General features: G+C 44.3%; 1 protein-coding gene and 1 non-coding gene across 2 annotated transcripts; both read left to right on the top strand.

The window, feature by feature from the left end:
• The first annotated feature begins 535 nt into the window (after positions 1-535).
• LOC133917244 (U2 spliceosomal RNA) lies at positions 536-732 on the top strand. The gene has a single exon (XR_009909647.1). It is a non-coding gene; the product is annotated as a U2 spliceosomal RNA (small nuclear RNA).
• Positions 733-16,729: 15,997 nt separating this feature from the next.
• Positions 16,730-23,509, top strand: LOC133915806 (pyruvate dehydrogenase E1 component subunit beta-4, chloroplastic-like). The gene is made up of 4 exons (XM_062359129.1): positions 16,730-16,984; positions 17,075-17,157; positions 17,268-17,314; positions 22,345-23,509. The coding sequence occupies exons 1-4, from the start codon at positions 16,912-16,914 to the stop codon at positions 23,315-23,317; spliced, it is 1,176 nt and encodes a 391-aa protein (XP_062215113.1). The 5' UTR covers positions 16,730-16,911; the 3' UTR covers positions 23,318-23,509.
• Positions 23,510-26,058: the final 2,549 nt, after the last annotated feature.

Raw genomic sequence — 26,058 nt, 5'->3', positions numbered from 1 at the left:
GGGCCAAGCTTAAGAGCAATCTTAGCCAAGTAGGGCGACTATAATGATTTGACTGTGAAACAAATTAAAGCATAACCCATTAGGCCGTTGAAGAAGATCCCGCCTGTTTAGACAATGTTAAGGGTCTATTTGGCAGAGCTATAGGCTAGCTCCAAGAGTATAATCAGGGGAGCTATCTGCCAGATAATAATTTATAATTTTTAGCTTCCAGAGTGATTCTGTGTGAGTAATTACTTAAAATGAAATATGTGATGGGAGTTGAAAACCTAGCTTTTGCTGATTCACTTCCTCATAAAATCACATTTTTCATAAATTTTATGTTAAAATATTACTAAAGAATTACTTTTCTTAGAGAACTACTTCCCTAGAAAATTTGGATGAGAGACTTTACCAAATAGGCTCTAAGATTGGGCTATGCACAAGTGGTCTACAATATATACTAGTATGCTGTTTAGTTGTGTACCACATGGCCGCGTGCAGAATAGTTCTAACTCGGCAAGGCAACAAAAGCAGAAGATGTTCAACGTTACCACTCATATCTTTCTTGGTCTTTTGGCTAATATCAAATATACTATCTATTCTTATCATTTTAATATATCATATATGATGTGCCACTTCACGATGATATTTAATTTCTTTTTTATGTAGGGGAGGGTTCATCGGTGGCTTGCCACTGGGGCTCTCAAGTGTCACCTAAGTGTTGCACTACAGCTCAGGCCTGGTGTACCCCAACCAAATCTATCTTCAAATATTCACTTAACAGCTTAAGCAGGTTTTAGAATTGGAAATACAAGAATATTCGCTTAACAGCTTAAGCAGGTTTTAGAATCAAGTTTTAGAATTGGAAACACAACAATATTCGCTTAACGGCTTAAGCAGGTTTTAGAATTGAAAACGCAAGCTTAGATTTGAAGGAACAATCTCGTTGCAACTGACGTTTTATAAGGATGAGTACGCTTTATGAGAGTGGTGTAGGACGCAAACCTGCTTCTCGTTTGTAAATGGTCATGAGCAATTTGCGAGTCAGAATGTGTTAATAATGAAGTCAACTATCCACGTACAGCTTTGTGTTGTGCACCCACAATTAAGCGAAAAGAATTGTCCATCAGACAGTAACCACAACAATCTAGCAAAAGTATGAAATTTGAGTTCAGGCGCCTCGAACGGAAACCTGAAAGATGTGATTGTCTAATTTGTTTCTTCCGATCTTCGGTCGCCACCATAGTAGCTAGTTCAAAAGTTCATAGAAGCGCACGTTGCTGGGGGAATTTGATGGATATGGACATGTGGTATTGTCGTGGGATGGGGAGATGCAGTAAAGTTTGGAGATTGGTTGTAAATCCTATATAGCTACTAACTTTTAATTTTTGCCATCATGTGCCTGGTAGATCAGGCAATCTTTCATTCCTCACAGGTCAGAGTTGTCTGTTGGTGAGTTCCATTTTTGTTGAAATGTAAGGTAGTGTTGCAGATTTATGATCTACGTCAAGATTACATAAGAGTTATCATGTAGCATTTTGATTAGACACTTCCTTCTGAACTTTCGCATTGAGTACATTATATAACCTTATTAAGCAGAAAGACACAACTTGAAGCATAGCGTCAACAACAACGCAACGGGGGGAAGCGAATTGTTAATCGAAGCATGAAAGTCTGTGCACAATTAGCAAATAATCGTATTCAAACCTGAAAGGATTATTGCAAAATATTGTGTGAAGATCATATATCACTTAAGCAGTTAAGCTAATAATGCTAAATCAGGGTGTACGGGTATTTGATGATTCGTTCAGAAAGAAAAGAGTAACTTACCCAGGGAACAAATAGAAGGTTACATATTATTATTTCATCGATCTCTTTGGGTCTTTCCCATATGAGTTTCTAAACCCTGATTTATTGATCGATTATTGAGGGGGCTAGTGAGAGGAAGAATGGTTAAGAAGATTGTTTGATGACTTCTAAAACGTATCACAAATCGTCTATATACACTGGATGGTACAAGATGTACAAACATCCCGCAAAAAGCGTTAAAAGAATAACATGTCAGCAGGGCAACTCTGTGCAAGATATGCATGTTTAAGATGACAAAGTCTGGGCCCGTACTTGGGCTAGGCACTAGGGTGATGATGAGGATGCCCCCACATGAACAAAGTTAGCACCATTAGTTACACATGTCGTCAATATTGATAAAGTGAGCTAGTTTCAAAGTACTAGTTATTTACACTTTGCTAGAGTTTAATAAAATCATATGTTCTCATATATTCTGTTGTTCTTGCATTCTTTGAGTTGCTTGAATTTATCCGTCGTAGTCAACCAATTCGTGTGCATGGATCGAATTACTGCGAGTGATATGGTGTGATTGCTTCTATTATTTTCGTGTGCTCTAGACAAGGTAGAGCTGAGATTCAGGCCTTGCCATTTAGATCCGGCCCACAGCACGACAGGCACGATTTAGCCTAAGCACGGCACGACACGAGCATAAAAGAATCGGGTCGGTCTGACACGAATCATGGCACATGCTGGGCCTCACTACAAGGTACGATAGGCGATCTGGCACAACATGAAAAATGGGCCGCGCCTAGGCCAGCTCGACACGAGCCGCAACCATGTGGTGATAAGCAGCGTCGAAGTAGTCCATCGCCGACCGCATGTACTCATCTGTCACCATCTGCATGGCCTCCTAAACCAGCCCCACCACGCGCGACACGGGTGCGGATAGCAGCTCGTCGGCCGTCGTCACGTTGGCCAGCACGATGCCATTCCCAAAGTATCCCCTTGGTAGCGGCAGCACAAACTGGTGTCGCCTGTCCACCGCGAAGAGTAGCTTGGTGTGTTGCTCTGGGGCGAGATCGAGCACGCGCTACATTGTCCGAGCTCGACTCCAGCGCCTCAGCCATCGTGCGGGCACCTGACGTCACCACGGCCGCCGAGCACGCCCGTCGTGGCTCCGCGTCATCTGCGCTCGACTTCGCCACCATGGTCACCGCGCACACCTGACGCCACTCTACATCGTAGCTTCGTGTCATTCGCGCTCGACTTCACCGTCTCCCCACGCTCTCTTGTCGTACCCCCAGGGCTCACCGTCGAGCTCCCAATACCGTGGTTGTGGTGGCCTAGCATGATGCAACCCGTCGTGCCTTCATACCATGCTTGGGCCTCACTGGAGACAACTCGTGTCAGCTTGGCACGACACGCACAGTTCCTCGTGCCGTCCTAGCATGGCCTAAAGGGCCCAAAGACAGAAGGGACCAGGTTGGGCCGGCCAGCACGGCCCAATTCCCACCTCTAAGACAAGGTGCTCGCCAGAATATTACTATAGTTTGAATCATTTCGCTCCCCTTGAGCTATCATCGATCCACAAGGGATATAATCATGTATCTACAAATGTAATTGCCTATTTACAGCACGTTGGAAAACCTAGAGTTTCAAAATTTTGTTCAGAATTCCATCCGTCCCCAATTAATGTCATTCTTGCTTTCAATTTTTTTTTTACTAAATATGTCTTTTAATGACTTCCCTGATTCTCCCTTTCTAAAAGGAAGAAAACTGATACAAACATGGCCGAATCATGATCTGATCTCACTCCGATCAAACCCTCCCTAGATAATTTGTTATGAATTTTCATCTATTTTGCAGCATGTATTCATCTTGAAATGGTTCATTCTATTTCCAGAAGCATTTATTGCTATAGACTAGAATAATCCAGAGGTACACATAATTAAGACTTTGATCAAGGGTAGGATGATTTTTTACTTGTACATTGATTTTTTGTGCAAAATTTCGGAATGAAATTTATTGTGCAACGGAGGAAGTAGATAAATTCAGTGTCCACAATATCAAAATCAAAGTACTACGATGTTAGTACTAGAGCCCATATCTCGGAATAACTATGCCTCTGTCTCTGTGGTCATCTTTAAAACATATGCGCACCTTCCAATAGATTATTCTTCATTTCACTTAAGTGTCACACACTGCTATATGTAGCCTAGGTTACCCGCTGCATCACTGGCACATATATCTCAATTTCTATTTTATGAACACCTTCCCTCTAGAAACGTCCTCTAGAACTATCAAACTTTTAAGATAATTCCCTTTATAATATTGCAATATAGAGAATATTCAAATTTAATATTATTTTTTTCTAATTAATGTTCTAGAATTTTTAAAATAAATCTTTGGAATATATACAGGACATTTGGGGATGAGTGTGCCACCTAAAGTGCAAATCCTAGATCAATAGCAATGTGTGAAGGGGATACAGATGACATATCACTGACACCTCAACCATGTGCTAAGTTTGTCTTTGTTCTCTATTGTTTATCTCTTCTCGTTGTGCCCACAACTAAAGTAAAAAAAACAAAGTTCTCTCTTGCACACAAACCAAAACATCCGCTTCTCTCTCGATTTTCCTCTCGTTTGTTCTCTCTCTATAAATTGAAGATAGCAATAGCGTTGATTCCGTCTTACTCCTACACCCCTAACCTTCTGCAACTTTTTTCTACCTCTCACTCTACCCTCCCCAGGTTGAAACATCAACACGATGACCCTAATAGTTGCATTTATATTTGTATAACCACATAGAAGCTGCCGCGACCTACATTGGTGACGGGTTCTGTACCAGTCATCCTGAACACGTCACTGATGACTAGTCATTAGTAACGGATATGGATCTGTCACCAATAATATCATCGGTGACGGATTATAACCTCTACCCGTCACCTTTGAGCGGACATAAGTGATGGGTAACCTCTTAACCCGTCACTTATATCCTAATATAAGTGACAGATAACCTCTTAATTCGTCACTTATATCTAATATAAGTGACGGGTAACTAGGTTACCTGTCACTTCTGTCGGGCACCTATGTGCCGAAAGAAATACATAAGTGACGAGTAATATAGTTACCCGTCACTTATATTTATTATAAATGACGGGTAATCAAGTTAACCGTCACTTATGTGTATAATACCCTATGGGAATATCCAGTTTTCAGGCTGCATCCTGGAGCGTAGCTGGGATTTAACATCCGTCTTCTCCCTGCAAACAACAGCAACACATCCAAATCTATATTTACAAACACGCATATAAAAACTCGCTTCATCACATAATTACAAAGGTTACAAAGTTCTAATCAATTTATTACAGAATCACATATGTTATAAATTAAGTTTCGATAAACTCATATTACATATATAGACCTTATAACCTAGGGAATCTATAGTGTAACTCACCGTGTGGGCTTATGACTTCAACCACCAAGAACTCTGTGATTCATCGTCGAATCTCCGGAAGTGCACCGTCGTTGAAAAAAAGAGTGTCAAATTCCTGAATAATTTGACACGTAACCAATGTCCTGTTATCATGGAATTAAACTAATTACTAAAATTAGTTACGAATAATCTCATATTGAACTTACATCAGGGGATTTGATATCTTTCATGCGGAGCATGAGGAGAATGTTCCACGCAACATAAAATCCGCAGCTGTTGCCCGTGGTTGTTGGTGGCATTGCTGGAAAGAAAATTTATTGTTAGATAAAAAGGAAAAAAGCAGCAAAAGAGAACATTTGGTATTCTGTTAGGTAGCATGTACCACGAACTCAGTCTTGTGTGTTAGTCTGCAGCCAGCTTTCGCATCATAATCAGGTTGAGCTCGAATATACTTGTCAAAAGCCCTGTATAAGGATGGATCGATTAGGGAGCATTTGAATGTTAGAAAAGTTAAATATATAAACTAAGTCATGCAGAACTTACAGATTGCGCATTCCTTTTATAGCGTTGTAATCATGCTCTCCCGGTTTGCCTTTTCGTCCTACTGGTCTTGACGAGTCGAGGTAGAACACCAAGTCCCACTTGAGGCAAATGACGAGTAAGATCCAATGGCCACCGGTATTGTGGGCGCCCAGCAGGTACTGCATTTTGGAATATTGTTGCATTGCTCTGATCACATAGTCCATAGCATAATCCAGGTGAAGTTGAATGATCGATATTGTAATGGCTTCAGGGTCAAGACATGTGATGGAATCCTTATTCTTCTTTGTTTCTTTCATCAAGTGTCTACAGATAACAACATAGTTAGATTCAAGACTTAGTGGTATTAATTAATAAATATTTAATTTCAAGGGACTTACAATGTGAAGATCCGTAATAACAGAACATTCATGCCATCAAGGCTAAAGAGGTCGTATAAGTCATTGAAACCCACAATGAAGTAGCTGTCTGCATTACTTAAGATGTGTCGTCACTTGTATTGTACGATTATGGATGTGGCATTGCTGTCTCTAGTAGCCTGCATGTAGTAATTATGCAGGTCAACACATGCTTTTCCCGCCCTTGTTAAGCCATCCACCGTCATCATAGGCTTCCCATATTCGAATTTCTTGTTAGCACTAGTCCATTCTTTACCGGTACAATGGCCGTCGACTTCTTCGGCAGGTGCTTCGTAGAGACTTTCTTCTCGGCCTCCTTTTTCTTCTTCTTTGGACTCTCTAGGGGAGGCGGAATTGGATCTGGAAGCGAGGTTGCTGAATGCGGAGGAGAATGCAGTGTAGCTTGCTTCTCCGAAGGAGAAGAAGGCAGTGAAGCTGCCTTCTCTGGAAGTTGGGGGCGCGACGGTGGTGCACTTGGAGATCGTCCAGACTGGGATAGGCTGGAGACCATGATGTCACCCCTCTTTCACTGGATCCTTTGACGAAATGCTTGACCCAGAGTTGTGACTTCATCATTGGGTGGGAGCTCCAACACGTGATCGGTGGCATTGTTATATACCATATCTACCGTAACCATGGCATAGCCTGCACGTATCAGGACTGTATGTAAGATAGAGACTCTTGGAAGCATCTGGCCCCTTGCAACCTCAATGTGATACCCGCCAGGCCTGATTGTAAGGCTGCAGGGTGTGGGCCCTTCTAGCAGGTCAATCGTATCTGGCTCAGTCCCAGCAGCAGCTACTTGTTGCTTGACCTCTTTGGAGGCGCAGCTACTCTTCCCAGCAGCTCCGGGGCTAGCTTCCGCTGTCATGAAAATATGTATTCCCTATGATGTAAGCTGCTCCATGATGTTTGCGTAAACTTTCCGGGTGATGTCCTGTGTCAATGCGTCCATGTACACTGCATACCTCTTCCTCTTCTTGTATAGCCTGGGGTCTTCAGGAAAACCGTATTTCCAGCCCTAGGAACTTGATACACCCCGCACTCGACCTAGGTGCTCCAGGTTTTCCAGCACCACTGAGAGAACATCATATTCCCTGACCCAGTGAAAGAACCTTGGCTGGCTTCGGCTGCTTGTCTTTTACTTTTTCTGCGACTGCCTTGGTTTCCCTGTTTCTGAATGTGATTTCCCCGCTTTCGAACAGCTCACCCTTTGCACGCAAATATGACCGTGATCATCCTGGGAATTGCAACCAAGGATTCTCTTGGCCTTCTCTGGCTAACTATTTGTCCTCCGCCTGCCATTTCGACCTTTTCCCAGCGTACCCGGTTGCACCGGTCCTATAGTTGTGCTTGTTCCTAGCCTGAAGCTACTTCTTCTCCTCGCTCTCCTTTTTGAACTGCTCTGAGTTCTTTATCTGCACAAAAGCATCCCAATCTTTCTCTTTCAAATGCTTGTAGCTCTCGAAGGACGCCACCCCTTTAGCCAAGTACCGATTCACAAGCTTGCTCTTAAAGTTTCAATGAAGTTTCGCGATCGCTTTCATTGTTGCATTGACCGTGGTTATCGTTTGATGCTCACTCATATTGCCAGGGTACTCCAGATACTCCTTGACGACATTATCAAATAACTCCCTCTTCACTTCATCACTGAAGTCATCGAACTTAGTCATTATCGGCACCCTTTCCCAAGCAATAAGCCATGCGACCCTCCGGAATCTATTTAGGGCCTTTTCATCCGTAAGAAGCCCGTCAGCATCGATTCCCATGACGGTAACCTTGTCCATCAGCCACTGTGTTTGAGACCTTACCTTTCGGGCTCGTGCACCACTACCAGTTGTCTGGCTTGGAGACTGCACTTCCACCATCTAGAGAGAAAACAAGGAGGGTTGACATATAAAAAAATATTCCTCTATTCAACAAGTATAAAATACATTGACTCATGTCAATACCTCTTCAATAGGATTGTACTCTTTGTTACTTGCCCAATGTCGGCTTTCCTGCATCGGTGACGGGTCAAGGCTAGCACAACAAATGAGACACCGGACCCCTAACAAACTAGCCTAGGACATTAGATCATTTTTGTTCTAGGTCCACTAATAGATAAAAAAGCTAGATATGTTAGATCATCACGCAATTGGCCACCATCGTTGGCCGGCTTGACACGCATGGCACGTTATCCGTTGGGAGCATGGTCACCGTGGCGGGCTCCTAGAGCCAACCCTCAGTGATGCAACGATGACCGCGCAGGTGGGAACAAAGGTGGCTGCAAACAATGTTTTGAAGGCTAGCACTGAACTACCTGGAGACCACCATGAGCCTCTCTAGAGCTTACTGCCAAGTGACGACGCACCCAGGGACTAGAACAACCACCAATAATCCTGATTAGTCTGAAATTTATCAGAGGGATACAGTAACCCAAGTTCTAGTGAATCAAGACAAAAACATAAATTTGTTTACTAGCAACAGAACAACCCGAAAGTTAGTCATGGTCACCAATTCATTATATAAACAAAATATGGAAAGAGCATCAACTTTCTTCAGTGAAAGAGCTGAAGTCCTTGACCACATTTTCTACATTTGTTCAAGATCATTCTCATATCCTTACTTGCTAGCAACTTCCCAACAAACAACCTTATTAAGAGAATGCAGCCTTCCCGGCTCTTTGACAAGTTACATGACAGAATCTACGTGTTTGTGGTTGTAAAGTGGGCAAGCTTGACTAGGAATGCAGCTGCAGAATAAGCAAACACGTAGATTCTATCAAGATAGATTTGGCACCAGAATAACTGTATGCATTATGTCAAGTAGTGAGAATAATGCAGAAAAAATTCAGGGTATAATTTTGTAATTTATATATTATTCTGAAACTGATAACTGAACCAACGAGAGCAGGTACCCTAAATCCTGATGAACTCTACATATGGTATCTTCTAAAATTACTCCAACCATATGTATGCACTCTAATACTCTACATAAAAAACTTGTATGTGCTACCGTTTATGTACAAAGGTTCCATTTATGAAGTATGCAAAGTGAAAATTGATCTATGAAACCTTCTAATGCTTTTTTCTAAGGCATTACCAGATTAATGTTGTTGTACATCCTCTGAGCCACAACGTTCTAGCGGGTTCTAGTGACCGTACATACCAGCGATGATGCCGAGGAGCACGGGGAGGCGGCGATGGTGCACAGGGAAGATGCGGCGGCAGACAGCGCTGAGGCAGATGGCCGGCGGCGGATTGAGTCGGGGCAGGATGGCGGTGCTCCGTGTGCGGCGGGGCTCCGACAGGGGTGGGGACCCGAGGGCGACAGAGAGGGGGCCGCAGTAGGCTCGGGGGCGACAGCGGCAACCGCTATGGGATTGGACGGCGGCAACAGCGATGGGCTCGACGGCGACGGTGGCCGGCTCGGTGGAGGGCACGGGGAGGCGGCGAACCCTAGTGTGCGTGAGCAAAATGACTTAGGCAAAATGAGAGGAGTGCGCACGGGGATGACTCAGCCTATATACATATAAGTCATAGGTGACGGGTGATTAATATCACCCATCACCTATAAGTATCACTCATCACTTATTGTAACTAATAGGTGACGGGTTAATAATATCACTCGTCACCTTTTACTTCGACTCGGCTCTTACATATAAGTTAATAAAGGTGACGGGTTATGTTATTTACCTGCCACTTATTGTAAGTAATAGGTGACGGGTTAATAATATCACCTGTCACCTTTTACTTCGACTCGACTCTTACATATAAGTTAAAGGTGATGGATTATGTTATTTACCCGTCACCTATTAATTATAAAAGTGACGGGTTAGTATTATCACCCATCACAATTTATAAATTCAAATACTTTGAAACCTAAAATTCAAATTTTAAATTAATATTACAAATTCAAATAAACTGAAACAAACAAAATTCAAATTTTAAATTAATATTAAAAATTCAAATAACTTGAAACCCAAAATTCAAATTCGAAATTAATATTACAAATTTAAATAACTTGAAACCTAAAATTCAAATTTGGCATTAATATTACAAATTCAAATAACTTGAAACCTAAAATTCAAATTCATTGTTTTCGTGCTTTCTTGACATGGGTCCCTTCGTTATGGTCGGAGTATAGGTATGGAGTTTTCTTGGTCGGGAAAAGACGTGGCACGATTGTAGTAGCAAAAGGGGGGGGGGATTTTATGTTATTGATTGAACTCCTCGTCATCAACGACGTTTGCAACTCCGACGATGCATCTTTTCCCAACGAGAACCACATGGTGTTTCTTCTTTGTTGTGTCAGTCACATAAAAGACTTAGCAAACATCTTTAGCGAGTACGAAGGGTTCAGACTTGTATCCGATATGTTTGAATCAATGCTAGTGAATCCATACTTGTCATTAGTGACACCCTTTGCCCCATGTACCCGACAGTATCGAAACAGGGCTACCTTGAATCCTAAGTAGTTCAGCTCCCAGATCTACTCTATTTGACCATAGTATGTGCCCCTCTACATGTCGTTGTTGTCATAAAAATCTATACGGACACCACTGTTCCGGTATATACTCTTCTTATCTTGGGTAACCATGTAAAATGTGTATCCGTTTATATTGTACCCTTGATATGTCATAATTGTGTATATAGGGTCTGATGTTAGTTTTTTTATCAGAGCACTTGTAGGAGTACTCGATTGTCTGATTCGATCTCGGAACCAAGTCGTCAACCTTTGCATATGTTGCCTCGCAACCCAAGCTTCGGTCTACCCTGGATTCTCTTCAAGTAGCATCTGCTTGTGATCATCGACATATGGGCACACTTCACTCAATTGTTGCAGCACAAGGAAATGAGCTTGGTCGTATGCCTTCTGATCAGGAGTTATTGCCATCTTCCCCAGGACCCCTACACCTGCGAGCCTCCTCTCATGGCGAGACTTAGGCATGCCAATTGAGTTATTTGGGTCAATGTAATTAACAGACCACTCCAATGCCTCCTCCATCGCATAATCCTATACGATGCATCCCTCAGGAAAGGCTCGATTCCTTACGTACGATTTGAGGACACCCATATATCTCTCATATGGAAACATGTGATGCAGTAACACAGGACCAAGATAGTGCATATCCTTCACAAGGTGAGCAGTGAGATGCACCATGATATCAAAAAATGATGGTGGGAAATACACCTCAAGAATACATAGTCTCAAAGTGTCTTTTTTCCAGCTCCTCCAACGAGTCTGGATGGAGCACCTTTTGTTCAATTGCATTGAAGAAAAAGCACAAGCTCAGGATAGCCTCGTGAACCTTAATTGGGAGGATGTTCCTAATAGCTACCGCAAGAAGTGACGTCATCATCACATAGTAATCATGGGACTTCATCAAGGCGAAATTTATTTTCAGCTCTTTCACCGAAACAAGTCTTGTGATGTTGGACAAGTAACCAGAGAAAACTTTCACACTGTGCAAGAACTCGCATAATTCTTTTTTCTCTTTCTTGGAGAGAGTGATAGCTGCTAGGGATAGGTGTTTTCCTTTGTCCGTATCATGTGCATGGAGCTCCGGCCTTAAGCCCATTTCTTCAAGGTCAGCTAGTGCATTTTCATGATCTTTTCCTTTTCCCTTCATTTGGAGCAATGTACCGATCAGACTCTCGCAGATATTCTTTTTTACATGCATGTTGTAAAGAATTTCTAATTTTTTTCAATACTCTAGCTCGAATAGTATTGATTTCTTGTTCCACATTCCTAACTGTTCATCATCCTTGGAGGATTGTTTTCGCTTACCAAGGGTAACATTGATATTCTTAACCTGATTGTGGACATCTTCCCCGTTGAAATGCTTCGGAGGCAACACTTTTTCCCTTGTGCCATCGAACTGCTTGTCCATATTTTGGTACGGGTGCTTCCTAGGAAGGAAACATCGATGCCATATGTACACTATTTTCTTTGAGTTGTTCAACCTCAAACTGCATGTGTCATCTAAGCAATGTGGGTAAGCTTCACCTTTTCTTTTTCTCTGACCTGACAAGTTACAAAGTGCTAGCAGATCATTAATGGTGACGAACAACATGGCATGCAAGGTAAAGTACTCTTGCTTATACTGATCTCAAACCTCGACGCCTTTTGATCGGAGTTTCTTAAGATCATCGACTGAAGGCCTAAGGTACACATTGATATCGTTGCCAAGTTGTTTCGGTCCTGATATCAACATTGACAACATAATGTATTTCCTCTTATTAAAAAGTCAGGGTGGAAGGTTGTAGATCGACAATACAATAGGCCAGGTGCTATGTGAGGTACACATATTATCGAATGGATTCATGCTATCTGTGCTCATAGCAAACCTAATATTTCTCAATTCTTCAGCGAACCAACCAAATGTGGAATCAATGATTCGCCACTGAGTGGAATCCGCCGGGTGATGTATCATTGCATCGTTCTTATAACCCTCCTTATGCCAACACACCAATTGTGCCTCATTTCTGTTGGCAAACAGACACTTCAGACAGGGAATTACAGGAAAATACCACATCACCTTCCTAGGACCAACTTTACTTTTCTTGCCTCCATCCCCGTCACCACCGTCGTTTCTACGCTTATATCGATGGGTTCCACAAACGGAGCATTGATCCAGCTCTGCATACTCTCCATGAAACAAGATATAATCCTACTTACATGCATGTATTTTTTCTATTTTCAGTCATATAGGAAAAATTATCTTCTTCACGTCGTAGACGCCCTCGGGCACCAAATTCCCCTCCGGTAGCATGCCCCTTAGCAGATCGAGCAATGATTCAAAACTCTTGTCAGTCCAACCATGGGTTGCCTTCAGCTGCAGAAGTTTTAGGTTCTCAAATATCCGCGTGTGCTTCTCCTTACAGTTGGGATAAAGGGGCGTCTTGGAATCCTGCACAAAGTCCTAAAATCTAGCAAACTCACCATTGTTATACTCGTCGTGTCGCTTGACATCCCACACCATCTGGTCCACATTCTTCACAAAATCCTCGAGATTATTATCATTGAAACCTAATATGTCCTCATCCCTGAGATCATGATCCATTTCACCGGATGTAAATCCTTAATCCACACTATCAGCATGGAGGGCCCGATCCAACTCTACCTCGTTAAGGCCTTCCTCGCCATATTTATTCCACCAAGTATAATTCTCTTTAAATCCATACATGACCAAATGTGCATGGATATTGTTTGATTTTGGAAACTTCTTATCATTCCTGCAGTCGTGACATGGACAATACATTGCCGTTTTACCATGATCTTTCATATCCGCCAAGGCAGTACTCATGAAATGCTTCACCCTGCTCAGGTACTCCGAACAAGTCCGGGTCTCAAGGTACATCCAACTTCTATCCGTCATTTACAATTAATGTAAAAATATTCATTCTTCATTAATTACCTTAATTTCGTGGTTAAACATACGATTAAAAATTTCAAACAAATACACTACATCCATGGCATCTCGCGGTAGATCGGACAAACTTAGTATCAAATCTAACATAAATACAACTCACTTATTCTAAGATTTTAGATCAAAATGTAAAATGACCGATTACAACTCAAAGCACAACAAATCTACCAAATAGAGATTAGAGGAGGAAAAGAGTAGAAAAGGGGAGATACAACAAAGTGACAGTTCGTGTAATGATCTATCACTTATGTCTATCTTATTTGTCCATTTTTCACGTAGTACTATGGCACGACCTTAACTTCCCTATTTGCCATGATGCTAACCTATCATGCACCCCATGGTGGGATCTTAAGTGGAGGATAGTGGTTCTCCTCTATGAGCTGAGACCACACTCTGTTAATATCTTATCTCCAACCTATCGAGCAATAGTGCAATATAGGCGACTTTGGCGGAGAAGTTTAGTTCAGTGACGATAGAAACTTTTTAACCCTTTATAAATTAATATTATAAAAATAAAGTTTTTTACTAACTAAATTTCCAAACATAGCCCCTTTTAGCCATGTCAAGGTGGTGTCGAAATCTATTAGTGTTAGGTTGGCTAAAGCAGCTCTTTACGGAATCTAGATCCGATGAACTTATTTTATTTCAGCAGACTTGATTCCTCTTCTTGCCTTTGCTACAACTTAAATTCACTAAGCAGCATCGATTGTGGCATTTAGACACTAGTCTGAGCCCATGTTTATACTGCAAGAATTTTCTTAATTTCTATAGGAAACAAATTGTTCATTTGTTTGTACGAAATTCATGCAAAATTCATGTGAATCTCCTTGGTTCGAAAGTGGTCTTAGAAGCCTCTAAAGCTCGTTAGCTTCACTTTTTATCAGCATGGCAATTTGCAAATGCACTTATCTATCTATTTGAGCATTTGAAGTTGAATCCTTTGGACCTAAGGTCTGTTTGGAAAAGTTCAAACTTTGAGATCCATGCATGATTTATATTTTGTATGACAAAATAATAAGAATAATGCGGCTCCAAATAAATGACATTAATCTATATACTCTAAAAATCTCTGGAGCTAGAGATGACTAAGGGCTTAGGATCTATTTAGTAGAGCTTTCCCTTATTTAAATTCTTTGCGAAGAGTGATTCTCTGTAGGAAGTGATTTTGTGGCTAAAAATGATTTTCTAGTGATTCTTTAAAATAAACTATATGAAGAAAACGATTCTGTACGGGAAGTGAACCAGGAGAAACTGTTTTTCAGTTCCCTAGCTTATAGTTTATTTCAGAGAATCACTACAATGGATTTCACTAAAGGAGCTAAAAGGTGAAAGCTGCTGTTTGGCAAAGCTCCCCTGATTCTAATTGAGAAGCTGCTTTGGAAGCTCTGCCAAATATAACCTTATTTGTTTTAGCTTGGGATTCTGAAAATCTACTTTTAAAAGCTAAATCTAAAACAAACAAGTAGATTAAAAATCAGCTTTTTAAAATATAACCATATTTTCTTTCACGATCCAAAAGTTGTCTCCCACTAGTTTTTTTATAGATTGTGACTATAAAAAATTAAAGTGCTCACACAAAACTAGAATAATTACCCATCAATACCATTACAAACTATTTTTCCCTCCCCATCTTCTATTCTATTCGTTCTCCTCTATGTCGCCTCTCTTCGCCTCACTACCGCACCCGCAGTCCCAACAGCTTATGTGAGTTTCGTCTAGAATCCATCCAATCTGATCGACCTCGATTGCCGGCTCTCCTCCTCCCATGATTCCGTCACTGTCGTCTAGACGAGTGAGCCGCCCTGAGAACTCCAAGTTGGACAAACCCTTTGACCGAATGCTAATCTTTACAACGAAATCAAATCATAGCAGCACTCAAACACCGATGAGGAGGAGAGCCAACTCCCTATCTTCAAAGGCTCCGATCCGATTTGAAGCCCCTACCTTTCTCCCACTACGTCGCACGTGTACCCCCACCCCACTACTAGCGCTCCCCATCCTCTTCGGTTGTGATCCTAATCCAGACCATCAGATTCAGCCAAGATGCGATCGTCGGCACTCCTGGCCGCCGCCCTCATCGTGGTGGCGCTGCTCGCCGCCGGCGCCAGGGCAGCCGCGGTGGCGACAACGGAGGAGGCCTACGTCGCGCTGCTGTACGGCGACGAGTTTGTGCTCAGCGTGCGCGTCCTGGGAAAGTCCACCCGCGACACCGGCACGCACCGTGACATGGTCGTGCTCGTCTCCGACGGGGTCTACGGGTACTCGCGGAAGCTCCTCTAGGTTCGTGGGTGATCTAATCGGCTAGTAATGTAGTGATTGCAGATAGTGGAACGTTTCGGTCAATCAGTAGCTTCGTGTGCTGTGGTGCCCAGTTGCGAGTTGGAATTGAAAGGTGTTGCTCATTTTAGGCGTGCTCACTTCGATCTCCGCTGTCAAAATTAGTTACAATAGGTTTCGTGATGAATTCTGTCGTACTGACTGGTGTGGAGTTAGATGGGAGAAAATCATTCTTCCAATCCATTTAACTTTGAAAGATACCATGCTAGACCATAGCTATTGATTTGACCTCCAGTCAACACATCAGCAAAGTAGTTTCATGCTTTCAGTATTTATGTACTTTTCGGAGCTCTGATCTGCACCTGTGCTCTACGTCTACGGGTTGTAAGCAGCAGCAGTGTGGTGTCATGTGACGAATAAAGGTATTAAGATATTACGTAACAAAGTAAACATCCAACCTATCTAAGAATTTAAGATATCAAAAAATTCTTAGCTTTTAGACCTCTGATGTTTAGAGCTGACATAGTTCCAGCTCTGAGATTCATATTAGATGTAGAGTTTATATGATAAAATAAAGTGATTTAGATTTTTATTTTTAATCTAAAATAAAAATAAAATAATTCAAATAAATACAATTAATCTACCTACAACCCTATATCTAAAATTTCTTAGAGCGGATGATGATTAGCTTAAAAAAAATTACATCTAGATCTCTATCAAACATGATCTTATAATTCAATTTTTTAAAATCTATGATTTAAAAAATATTTTTCAGAATCCTAAATTAAAACAAACCCTTTCTGACTCAAAATTTTTAGAGCCGAGCTGGATCCAATCTCCCTCGGTGTATAGACCTCGTCCACAGTCCATCTCCCTCCTATTGTTACCTCTCGGCTCTCGCGGTCCCTCCTCTCCTCTTTTCTTCCGCCCTCCCACCTCGTTCTCTCCGCCGCCGCCGCCGCCGCCGCCGCCTACGCCCACCAAACCACACCCTTCCCTCTCCTTATAAACACACAACCTCAACACCACAGCTACCGCCTCTCTGCCACGAGATCCCAACGCCCCCGTCCCTCCCAATGGCAGCCGCATCCTCGCTGCACGCCGCCGCACCGGCCGCGACCCCCTGCGCCGGCCTCACATCCACCCCGGGTACGCACTACCGCGCCCCAGATTCGCGTTTCGATCGCGCTGGATCTCCCGTTGAGTCTGTGTTTACGCTTTGTTTGCTCTCTTCTGCAGCGGCGAGGACCCTGCGCTTGGTGACGGCGGCGAGGAGGTCGGGCGCGGGCCGCGGCAGGCTGATTGCGCGTGCGGCAGTTGCGGTTGCGTGTCCCTACTCTGATCTTAGTCTCTTGCCTTGCCCTGCGGCTCGCGTTGGCATCTGCTGGTGTACTGAACCATGCTGTCTTGTTGTGTGTGTCTTGTTCTGCAGGTAAAGGCGGATGCGCCCTTGAGCGCGGCAGCCTCCAAGTCTGAAGGGTAAGAATGTTGCAATTGTTCACACCTACGGTGATATACTGATGTATAACTGTATTCTAAGTTCATCGATGCTTCACGATCCACACAAAACCAACACTCAATATACGGTGGGGTGGTATGTAACTTTGTAGGCTGTAGTACGCCTCTCACCCGTAGTGATAGACTTATAGGCAACTGCCATACACTAGGCTATGCTCTAGTTTGGAATTGATTAGGAGCTTTGTCTTTTTCTGCGTTAGTTGTGGTTACCATGACATAGTTGTCTTATACTTGAACGGCTCCTGCCCTAGGCAGGGAAAGCTGCGTGCAGTATCTGCAGGACAAATAGAGTGTTATTGCACTTATTTTTATTTTTGGCCAATCATCAAGAACCAACTATTCTTTCTTGTAGAATTTCTGTTACTGGTTTCCTCTGTTCCCAATCCACATAATGTCTTCTCCAATTTAATCAGTATGAATACCCACACATGTTGATAGGCTCACCTGGGCTGGGCTACCAGTGGGGTATCGAAGTTGTCAAAGCTAGGCAGTATAGAAAAATCAGAGTGTTCTGGGGAGATCTTTAAGTTATTAGTACTTTTCTTTAAGCGTTTCCAATGCAACTGGTAGAAGACTCTTGCAATAATCAGATCAGATCGTAACGTACCCATTCAACATTTAATGTACTAATCGCTCTAAGATCCAGCAGATTCTTGTCATTTATGTGGCAATTAGTTGATGTCATTCTGCAATACGTGATGTGCATGTCGAATTAGTTCAAAGTTCCCCACAACCTGTCATACTCTGTAGTTGTGTCACCTCTGTGTGACACAGCGCATGCTGATTTGCATGTGGACAATCCTCATTTGGTGGCTACCATGGGTTCTTCATTGGTTGCATCAACATTCCCTCATCCATTTGAGTGACATGAAACCATGGGAGAGGGAGATAAGTTCTATATAGCTAACTTTTAGTATCATATGTGGCAACCCTTTATTTAGGTGGGTTCGCCTCAGAGCCATTGTCAATGAATTGGAAGTGGCTTTGCATGTAGCATCACTAGAAGGGAGTTACTCAAGTGTGCATCCTTAATTGGAACAGATGGTGCATTTAGTTGCTAGTGGATGTTAGTAAGACTGTCGACCCAAATCTTACTGCTTCGTTGGTTATGCAGCTTTTGTGGATGTATGGTTAAATTTTGCTTTGTTTGATTGAATGGCAAAGGGGTGAAAATGGTAAAAGGCAAGTTATAATCTCGCTATCTCAAGTTGATGGCCTTAGATCATGCATTAGGCCCAGTTCAGAGCCAGCCCAATCGCCAAAAGCTAAAGCTATCCATACGAAATTTTGTGTCACAAGTCCGATCAAACATTTGTGTGTTGTTGACTATTGAGTTCCCCAAGTTAGGAGGAAAACTTACAATCTCAGGCCCAAATTTATAGGTGCCAGCCATAGTGAAACTTGTAGGTTGTGTGGGACTGGAGTCCATGGAAAGATTTTTGTGATTTAGGTCTTAACTCTGGCCTGCAGTTTGTTCATTTCATTAAACTATTTTAACCTATTCTTAGATATATGGAAGTACAATACACATTCAGCACATTGCACACATCAACCTACAGGGTTAGCGGTATGTTCTAAACCAGAATAATATTTGGCTAACGATTCCTAATGATGATGTCCCCTGCAAATCCAGTTTTTGTGTTTCAATTACATTTACTTGTTAAACTGGAAGTATGCAAGTCTGACAGTTTGACTGCACTTGATCTTTGATAAATATGTGTTGGGGGATGGTCTCACGTGCCCTTTCGGATGCTGGAGCGAAGTCCTCTACGGCCATTGTTTATTGATAAAGATTACAGCCGTCGTGGATTTGTCATGTTACATGAACCCTTTGAATCTGCCAAAGGTGCCTTGTGGATGCTTGGCACCGCCGGAGCATGTGCTGGCGCCAGGATCGGCGAAGCCAGTGTGGGGCCTTTTGAAGTTTACCAAGGGCTTTTGTTGGGCTTCGCGAGGGAATTGACTGAAGGGACGTCAGAGGTGTCTTTGTCCGGGGTAAACCACTCATCGACTAGCACAAACCTTAGTTTCTTGATCCTAGGTGACTTAAAAGACGTCAAGTCACGCAGCCTGATCTCACCCTAAGCTGGAGGCTACTGTTGGGGCTACTTCGCCTGAGGATGCTCCTCCTCTGTCTCTAGCTCCTGACGAGCTTTCTTCCGGCTGCCTGACTGGCCGAAAGGCGTTGAGCCCGACCCCGTGGCAGAATGAGTGCAAGTGGACCGACATGACGAAGAACTGTCTCTGATCTGAAACCCTCTCTGACCCTCTAATGCATCTATAGTTGCTATGGCTCGGTCCCATTCTTTCTGTGCCTTTGACTTATTTTTCTTCAGCTGCTCAACAGCTTTGCCCTTGTCGCGGCGCTCACGACCCATTTGTAAGATAGAATTGACAACAAGATGAGCAAGCGCGTTGGGTTTTAAGGAAAATTGAGTGATGACCCAAATTTGAATCATAAGCAAGAATTTGTGGTGAATTTGGATGAACATGCTACGAATTCAAGTTTGCGACATTGGACATTGATCAATTGCATGGGATTTGACTCTAGTTGAAACATATTGATCAAATTTGGCTTGAATTTTGGGCAAATTTGCATGAAATTGCATCTAGGGTTTGCAATTTTGAAGAACCGGCAAAAAGATGCTCACCGCGATGATATGTAGAAGAAAATGGAGGTAAGGGAGGAAGACCGGCGGTCGGAGGTGGCGAGCGGCGGTGCTGGAGCGGTGATGGCGCCGACTCTACGCTAGGGCATGGCGGCGCGATTCTGGGTGGCTGCAGTGGAGCGGCCATGCGACGAGGGCGGTGGAGCAGGGCTGTGGTGGTGGTGAGGCTACGGCGGTGCTGGTGGAGCTTGGTTGGCGGCGGGTCGATAGGTGTTGGCGAGACGGCGGAAAGGCTCGGGCGGCGGTGCTGCAAATCGAAATTGAGAGAGAAGGCCAGCCAAGAAAACCTTATATGATAGGTGGGACCCGCAAAAAACGCGAATGTCGGAAGTCCGGTGATAAACCACCTGAACACCGTAAGGAGTGTCGTACTAATTCTTGCAGAGAGCTTGCAAACTGAGCCAAAACCAATTTCTGACACTTTGACCAAAACCAACTGTTGAGCGTTCTTCATCACCACGTTTGGGGCGCGGTTTACCTTGAACTCCTGGCACTTCGACATAAGGTACTCCTTGTTATCTACCTTGTGTGCGTCCAATCCTTCGGCCACTTGTTCTTATAAGTTACAGCAGGTGTGGCCAGACCTCCTCGGTAGGTAAAGTTTGCGCAGCCGTAGTGAGCTTTGGACTGCACGTCATCAACAAAGACATTCTTCGATTGATGGTGAACTTGATGGGCGGCAACAAAGGCCCTTGCGGATGCCTTCGCTCCTTCCGATTTCATTGCCCAGGCAAAGAGACTAAGACGAATGATGGCGTTCGACTTCAGTTGATGGAGAAAAACCTAAAAAAAATTTAGGACCTTCGCCACCATCTCGTTGCATGGTAGGTGAAGTCGAGCTCTGAAATAATCAGCAAAGACAATCGACTCATCATCCGCTAGCTCCGGAGTCTCCTGAGCTTTGGCCAGCCTGACCTTCGACATGTTGCTTACCAGGCCTTCACTACTTAAACCGGCCAAAACTTCTTCGTCTACCTTCGACTTCCTAATCCAGTATGTCTTCGGCTTGTTAGACTTGCTCTTTGGAGCCATCAGATTAGGCTATCTGGGTTGTGCGCCGAAGGGTTAACGATGCCTTCGTGCAGCACGTGAAAAGCTGAGCGCACAAATTTGAAGCAAGAGAGGGCATGGTGAAAATGAACCATGGGGTCATATATATATAACGGTAAAAATTCTGCTGACAGTTGACAAGACGGTGATTCGGGATCAAAACCATCTCCTTTATGGCAGTTAAAATGTCAGTTCAAGACTCAAATTGCCTCTTTATGGCAATCAAAACGTCTCTTCGAGATCAAAACCATCTCAATAATGGCAATTAAGACAAGAATAAAATAATAATAATAAATAATAATAATAAAAATCGACGCCTCATGATTTGAACCGCTTCGCCAGAAAATCCACTACAAGCAGAAGAATAGACCCTTTGGGCGTGAAAGGGGGCTTCTTGGTCGAGGGTAAATTGTAGGGTGCTAGTCCTACGGGCCAAAGGGGATGACGTTCGGTGCTACCATCTGGTTCACGGGTTCGGCCCATCAAAGAAGAGCTTTGCCCGTGGGGGGGCTGCTGTTGGGGGATGATCTCATGTGCCCCTTCAGATGCTGGAGCGAAGTCTTTTGCGGCCACTGTTTACTAACAAAGATTACAGCTGTCGTGGATTTATCATGTTGTAGGAACCTTTCGGATCTGTCAAAAGTGCCTTGTGGATGCTTGGCACCGTCAGAGCGTGTGCTGGTGCTGGGATCGGTGAAGTCAGTGTGGGGCTTTCGGAAGTTCAGCAAGGGATTTCGTTGGGCTTCGTGAGGGAATTGATGGAAGGGTGTCAGAGGTGTCGCGAGCGAAGCACTCAGCGAGCCTTCGGATGCCAAACAAAGGCTATCGCACAATGCCGCAAGGAGATCGACTGAGGGAGCGCCGAAGGTGCCATCGGTAGCAGACCTTCGGTGAGCCCGGGCGAAAGGGGGGACCTTCGCTAATAGCTGAAGACCGAGAAGGGCATGATTGTAAATAGAACATGTGTGCTTAGGAATATACCGTATTGCCCACGAATGTGCTGGGAATGTGACGGTTGGAGGGGTATTACGGTACATTGTAATAGAGAACAGTTGGATACGATCTATAAATAGGGTGACACTGTACCCAAAAAGACAGGTGATAATTAATAGCCGTGCTCTATTCCATGGATTAAGTGCGCCGTCCACCAAGCCTTCGGATCTCAGCCTAGATCCGAAGGCCTACCACTTTGTTAGGTTACGAAAGTTTCCAACAATATGATTTCTTTTGTGCTAGACCTCAAATTTCTAATTTATCTACTTTTTCTTTCAGTCATGAGCTCTTGTTGTTTGAGGCTCTTCGCGAGGCCTTGATAGAAGAGATGAAATTGGATCCAACAGTGTGCGTATTTGGTGAAGATGTTGGTCATTATGGTGGTTCTTACAAGGTGACCAAAGGTTTGGCTGAGATGTTTGGAGACCTCCGAGTCCTTGATACCCCTATTGCTGAGAACTCATTTACTGGCATGGGAGTTGGAGCAGCAATGAAAGGGTTGAGGCCTGTTGTTGAAGGCATGAACATGGGCTTCCTCCTCCTTGCTTACAACCAGATCTCAAACAACTGTGGCATGCTTCATTACACTTCTGGTGGCCAGTTCAAAATCCCGCTTGTGATCCGTGGCCCTGGTGGTGTTGGTCGTCAGCTTGGAGCGGAGCACTCACAGCGTCTGGAGTCGTATTTTCAGTCAATCCCTGGCCTGCAAATGGTTGCCTGCTCAACTCCTTACAATGCTAAAGGTCTAATGAAAGCTGCCATCAGGAGTGAGAACCCTGTGGTGCTATTTGAGCACGTCCTTCTGTACAACTTGAAGGAGAAAATTCCCGACGAGGAATATGTGCTATGCTTGGAGGAGGCTGAGATGGTGCGGCCTGGCGAGCATGTGACTATCCTCACATACTCGCGTATGAGATACCATGTGATGCAGGCTGCAAAGACTTTAGTGAACAAAGGGTACGACCCTGAAGTCATTGACATCAGGTCGTTGAAGCCGTTTGATCTGCACACGATTGGCAACTCCATTAAGAAGACCCACCGTGTGCTGATTGTGGAGGAGTGCATGCGCACGGGTGGGATCGGAGCCAGCCTGAGATCGGCCATCATCGACAACTTCTGGGACTATCTTGATGCCCCCATCATGTGCTTGTCCTCACAGGATGTGCCGACGCCATACGCTGCAACACTGGAGGATGCGACCGTCGTGCAGCCTGCCCAGATCGTGGCTGCTGTCGAGCAAATATGCCAATAGGATATGACTGTCTTCGTCTCGTTGCTGCCATGAAAAGCATTCTGCTTGTTCATTTCCCGTGTATCTAGGCATTCGTAGGCTTATAGCCGTTCTGTTTGTATTTTGAGATGTACTTGGTCTTGGTCCAGTTGTTCCTTTTCTGAGCTATATTATGCTGAATGCTAAGGTTTGAACATGTCATCATTTCGTGTAGCGAGATGATTTTGTGAACCTTGAGAGGGGGCTAAAGTGAGCTGGGGGTGCTTAAGAGAGGAAGGGGATAGGGACGAGGACCGGAGCGGGTCCGCGGTGGTTTAATGGCGACGTGGGGGCAAGCGGAGGAGCTGTGTCGCGACAGGGTGCTCCAGTAGCGCGGCGTCGTGATGGTACTCGTCGTCCTTGATCGGTGGCGTCGCGTCCGGTCACAGGGAGCGGCGGAAGACGACGACGGCGTCCGTCGGTTGGGCTGGGGCTGCGTTGGCCTCGTGTGGGCCGAGAGGAGGTGAGGTGGGGAAAAGCAGAGCAGGCTGCTGCAGGGAGAGAGAAACACGAGTTGGGCCGAGTGCACAGTATAACTATTCTTCGTTTCTCTCTCCCTCTGATTTGGTCTCGATCTTCCAAAGCTATCCAAACTAACTTCAAAAATCCTTACAAAACTACTAAAGATACTAAAGGCCATCTAGATGCTGTGGTAAAAGTTTTGGTACTTTCATCAAATTCAATTTTTTTTCAAAAATCAAACATAATGATATGCATATGAAAATCAAGATTTTCAGTGCACGGAACATTCAGGAAATCCTCAAATATTCTCAGAAATCCAAAACACCTAAACAAATCAAATGGAACAGTTTAAACACATAGATGGCGTATTCAGAACAAGAGAAACTAAATATCCTTCCAAAATTTTGGGAAGGCTAAAAAATGCCGAATTCAAGCACAAAGGCTCGCACGGTGATTAATTATCTTAAAAGTTACAGCCTAATTTTGATGATGTTAAATAGTAGAAAAAAAATCTATTTTACTTTCATAAACTATTGTGTTTGTTCGGATAACTCTTTGAACTTTAAAACCGTCTATTTTACTCCTCTAAAGTTTCAATACCGGATCACTTAATCCCCTGAAGTGGTTCCCTAAATATATTTTTTTTGACGTGGATACCACATCACCTTTTTTGCCACATGGCAGCCACATCTTCATCTTCCTCCTCATTCTCCCTCCATCACTCTCTTGACTGCTTCCCCTTCCATCAGTGAAGACTAGGTCCTCTCTCCCGCCCCCCTCCAAACACTCTCTTCCCTCTCTCTCTCCAAGGTCAAGCTGCACACAGGAGCCATGGCATGCTGCACTGTGTGAGCCTCACCAACGATGAACAGCAACACAAATCGGCTAACTAAGGGTAGCAGAGGCATCAACGTGTCACTAGGGTTCCATTTGAGGCTCTTGCAACCATCGGTAGCGGCCAAAACACAACTGATGGTGAGGAGCAGCGGCAACGCTACTGTGCAATGGTGGCGGTTCTCTGTACGGGGATGTCAATGGGGACCTAATCCCCAATTCCCTGTGGAGAATTCCTCTATTAGGGGACGGGATGGGAAGATTTTGTCCCTTGCGGAGATACAAATGGTAGAAATCATATCCCCATCGGGTCTAGCGAGGACGGGTATGGGGAAGCATTCTTCGTCCTCGTTTTCCCACAGAGACCCGTTTCGGTCCAGCAGTGGTGGCCTACGCGTGCGCGATCGGTCTAGGCGGGAGCTAGATGGGCAACCCAGCAGCTAGGTGGGCTGACGGACGTGGAAGAGGCCCAGGTGGGTGGTTGGCTCTTCAATTGTTAGTGAGGATGGGTTCCCCATCGGGTCTTCATTCCTCACGCGGGGACGGGGATGGGGAGAAAATAGTCCCCATGAGCGCGAGCGAGGGCGGGGAAAAGGACGGGAATTTCCTCCGTTCGGGGACGGGGATGAGGAATCATTCCCCGATGGATAATTCTCCGTTGACATCCCTAGCTCTGTATAGAGAGAGAGAGAGAGAGAGAGCATTAGAGGAGGAAGAGGGAGGACTGCACGTTGCTGCTCACCAGAGAGTTAGTAGGCTTAGAGGAGACTGAAGCTCGAGTTGGCGCTAGCGAGGATGGAGCAATGGTGCCAGAGTTGGAGAAGACGTCATGCGCATGAGCTCGACCAACAGAGGGTAGCAAAAGCATCCACGCGTGATGGGGAAGTAATCTCGTGCAGATCTTGACCGTCGGCTTGGCCGGAGCGTGGCTAGCAATGAAGAACATCAACAAATGCAGCTATGTCACCGTGGAGGCACGCCCCGGCGTTGGGCCAAAGGGAATCCATCGCACACAAAAAAGAGAGGAGAACATGGCAAAGCTCACCGAAGGCTTGGTTCAGCCAGAGGAAACTCGAATAGGGGGCCCCACTGTTAAGGTCGAGGAGCTTGATGCTAAAGGTGGGAAAGAAAGCGCAACAACTTGATTTGCCTAGGGAAGTAGAAGATTCGTGCAGGAAACAGTGGAAAAGGTGTCGCACAACCTTGCTATGTTCAATTTGAAGTCCGATTGGGCGGATTTAGGCTTGGGGCTGCACAGATTCGAGCTCAGAGCTGTGCAGTGGCGTCCTTTGGTTCTTGCGTGTGGCTGAGAGTGATGGAGAGTGTGGAGGGAGCACAGAGAGATAAAGCGACGGCCTCGCTTCGGGATGGGAGGCCGAGAGCGGGCAGTGAAAGAGACAACCCAATCAGCAAAACCACCGTCCACA

The sequence above is a fragment of the Phragmites australis genome, chromosome 4 (genome assembly GCF_958298935.1).
Source record: "Phragmites australis chromosome 4, lpPhrAust1.1, whole genome shotgun sequence".
In the NCBI taxonomy this organism is placed as follows: Eukaryota; Viridiplantae; Streptophyta; class Magnoliopsida; order Poales; family Poaceae; genus Phragmites; species Phragmites australis.
The sequence above is the reverse complement of the archived record's forward strand: the minus strand, read 5'-3'. Positions and strand labels throughout refer to the sequence as shown.

Coding starts and splice junctions, on each gene's coding strand:
- LOC133915806 (XM_062359129.1), top strand. CDS start 16,912: ATGGCAGCCGCATCCTCGCTGCACGCCGCCGCACCGGCCGCGACCCCC. Junction 16,985..17,074: donor CGGCCTCACATCCACCCCGG/GTACGCACTACC, acceptor TCTCTTCTGCAG/CGGCGAGGACCCTGCGCTTG. Junction 17,315..22,344: donor GCAGCCTCCAAGTCTGAAGG/GTAAGAATGTTG, acceptor TTTTTCTTTCAG/TCATGAGCTCTTGTTGTTTG.